The sequence below is a fragment of the Bipolaris oryzae genome, assembly GCF_000523455.1.
Source record: "Bipolaris oryzae ATCC 44560 unplaced genomic scaffold scaffold_455, whole genome shotgun sequence".
Lineage (NCBI taxonomy): Eukaryota > Fungi > Ascomycota > Dothideomycetes > Pleosporales > Pleosporaceae > Bipolaris > Bipolaris oryzae.
In genome coordinates this window covers 1-3,517 of record NW_006911731.1, presented here as the reverse complement: position 1 = coordinate 3,517, position 3,517 = coordinate 1, and the positions used below count along the sequence as shown (strand labels likewise).

General features: G+C 48.4%; 1 protein-coding gene across 1 annotated transcript; it reads left to right on the top strand.

Moving 5' to 3' along the window:
• Positions 1–1,616: 1,616 nt before the first annotated feature.
• COCMIDRAFT_10404 (uncharacterized protein) lies at positions 1,617–2,395 on the top strand (the record flags this gene model as incomplete). The annotated part of the gene is made up of 5 exons (XM_007695788.1): positions 1,617–1,729; positions 1,788–1,906; positions 1,963–2,065; positions 2,133–2,145; positions 2,228–2,395. The coding sequence occupies 5 exons, from the start codon at positions 1,617–1,619 to the stop codon at positions 2,393–2,395; spliced, it is 516 nt and encodes a 171-aa protein (XP_007693978.1).
• Between the last annotated feature and the right edge of the window lie 1,122 nt (positions 2,396–3,517).

Genomic DNA, 3,517 nt, shown 5'->3' with positions numbered 1-3,517 from the left:
GTGGTGGAGATATCACGTGTTGAAAATGGTGGGTTGATATTTTGGGTGGGGCAGATAGTGTTGCATTAGCTGATTGTTGCATTGGGTGAGCACGGACAGTAGCAGAGCGAAATCCTGCAACTACAGCACGGATGCTGCAAATAACAGGCAAGTTGAGAAGAGCGGTTACAGCCTGCCATGGGCGCCACAATCTGCCAAACCGAAATCGGCAAATGGTGAAGGACTACACAGCTTGCAAGGGGGCAATAAGTCGCTATCGCATGAACGGTGTCCTCTAGTGTTGGCTTCTAGAGCATAGACGGCCCCCGCCCTACGAAGGTGTGCTGCTCGTCGGCATCATGTCGCCCGCCAACGTCGAGGCGTGACCTAAGGAATACAGCGAGACGACCTTAGAGCACATATCCTGCAAGATGTGCCCTGTATGTGTACCAGCGAGTTGCTTGCCAAGCCACATGTGCCCCATCTGTCCGACACCTGTCCCCACTTTAGCAGTCACGTTATTGACATCTCCCATACTCCTTCACTTGTTTTTTCCTTCATGTATGGACACACCCAGGTGCTCTTTTTCCATGGCTTCTCACCGCTCTTTTCTGGGGGGGCCAGTATGACCTGGACTGGGTGAGTGTCAATTTACTGTCGCCTTCGATCGCCATCCTTGCAGTCTGCTTCACCTCTAGTAGTAAGACACGCATAGCTTCGTCGCCAGGAACGAGGAAGACAGTGACCAGTTGGCCAACGCTTTCCGTCTCAAGGACGGCGTCAACAATCTTATGCTGTACCTCTCACCTAGCTTTGGCCCTATAGTCCCTTTCCATGGTTGATAACCCATCTTGGCTCGTCTTAGCGACGTACATTTGCGCCTTCTTACGCGGTTTGTCCCTCGCATGCTAGAGTGCGTATAATATTGCGATCTGCTCGACGCTCAGGTGGGAACACGTTCCGGACCGAGCCATTGCCGGCCGTTTGACCATAACGATCACAATCATGTACTTGAAGCATCACAGCTGCACCAATGCCTTTTCTCTCTCAACAGCTGCAGGCCAGAGTGGCGTGCCGTTTATCGGTGAAACCTCAGTCCAATCGACCCGTACAGTCCGTTAATCCCACATCCTCTCTTCTCACTGCGCCGATGACCGACATGTAGAGCAAGCACTAAGGGATATGTTGTTTCTGTGTGGACGGTGCAGCTACTCTCGAGTGCCACAATCTTCACCAGAGTAGAAGACGAAATCACCCATACTTATGTTGACGGCTCATCTATCCGTCACGACTACTTGGGTACGGATCTTCAACTATTGCTGTTGCACCTTGCGTACGATCATACGTTGTTGAACGCGACGCTCACTAGTCTACCTGCAGGCAAATATATGCAAGAGGCTAATGTTGGAGCTAAGGTACTAGATTGCAGTGAAGTACACCACTTCCGGTGTGACAGAAATGTACGTCTCGACTTATATGGCATCATAAAGCCTTGGCTTATGTGCGTGTGCCGATGATGTGTGTAACATAAAAGGATTATATAAAGTCTGGTTCTAAAGTACAACTTCCGATCAACTCATCATTCGAACATCTCTCCACCACCAACACCAACACTTCCCATCGCAACTACCGCAGTTATGTCTGACTGGATTGGACCAAACGTCTACCGCATTGAAAGCCACAAAGACCGTAAGACTGCGGTTACTGTGAAAGACGGTAACAAAGATGATGGTGCAGCAGTCGTCCTAAAGTTCGTCAGCCAGCATCTCTAAGAAACCAAATTCTGCGACTCAACTGATTCCGAACAGGGCCAGCGACGCCAATAAGAACGACCATTGGCAATTCGTCCATGTTGGCACTGGGGTTTCGGGGAAAGAAGAATTTCTCATCATCAATTGTAACACCGGGTACCATCTGACTTATGCCGGTAACATCCTCTACATCTAGAAGCTGTATCTGGACCCGAGGTTAACTTAAGAGTAGAGGAAGCTAAACAGGCGCCGTTGACGGTGACTCGTAACTCGCCGACCCACTACCGTTGCCGCTGGAACATCGCTCCCACACGGAATGGCACAGGCGCATTCTGGTTAGTAATCGCATTCTTCATCTCTCCTCTAAATAGAATCTTTTTAACGTACTAACAAAAACTATAGGATCGTGGCAGCTGTACGTTTCCCCATATCGCTTCCAAGAGCGGTATCAGTCATGACTTTTTTTTTTAATAACTTCGTTGCTGATCGTTTCATAGAAAGATAACAAAATGATGCTTGTCACTGAGGGTGAAAAGACTATTGATAATGTCAATCTCCAAATCTGGAAGGGCACTGTCGGGTCTCTTGGGACATGGTGGTATTTGAAGCTCGTCGATGGTCAGACCCTCCAGTCCGCCGACCTCGGCAAGGCTCCGGCGCCTTAGTGGAGACTGCTCAAGTTGTAAGAAGTGCAGCATGCGCATGTATCTCATCTGTCGTAGCAGAGACTTTAGATGCTCCAGATCGACTGGCGATTCTGGCTTATTAGCAAGCCCCTTTCGTAACGTACTGTAGAGTGACAGGTCTCTACAACCGAGAATTCAACATTTCTCGTTCACGAATGTAAACAAGCCTTTGAGATTTATCTATTACTCCAATCATACCATCTTCGGTAGATCTCCATTTTTGCTCGCAAGCCCAAACAACCAGCCTGATTTTTTTTGGAGGTGACACAAATCTGCACAGCCATTCCAGCACGGTATTTCATGCTTCTTATACAGTAGTAGTAGTAGTAGAAATGTTTGCCTACTTTGATTTTGGATGCAGCCGCCAAGACTTTGGTCACCAGCCTACTAATACGTAGCCCGTCACCAACCAACTACTACTATCTAAAATCGTCTTGGCTCTTGAGCGTCCGCAGCTCCCCCACCCCCCTCCTGTGGGTCTTGCATAATGCAGTCCAGTGAGGAAACACCAAAATTGTCAAGCATCTCTTAGCTGCTAGTTCAAGGCATGGACTAGTAGACTTCTTCAGAGGACTGGGAAATACCGCACTCGTTGCAGCAATAAAGCATGGCTACTATATCGAGACAGTCAAGTGTCTGCTGCAACAAGGTGCCAATTCTCATTGGTCTCGGAAAGACCTGCTGATAGCAGCACCGGGTCCAGGTGCACATTCTGTATCATGTCAGTTGATCTCTGTTCTACGCTGGTAAATGGGTAGGGTCTACCCAGAGGTAAGGTCCGGGTTGGGTTGGGTCGTATGGACGGAGGTAGAGAGTATAAAACCATGTTAATAAGCTACAGTAAACGTGTTTAATTAGAGAATAATCAACCTCTACCTCTACCTCTATCTCACTCTTAGCAACCTAACTTCTACACCTACCCACCTCTTAGCATAATATAGAGGTAGAGGTAGTGGTTAGGTTACTAAGAGTTGGGTAGGGTAGTGCTTATGTAAGACCCAACATTTAACGTGCGGGATCAGTAAGCTGGAAAGATCAGTAAGCTGAACGCCCCACCCAAACTGACGCGACTCTCTCCACAACCACCACAATGCCGCGACA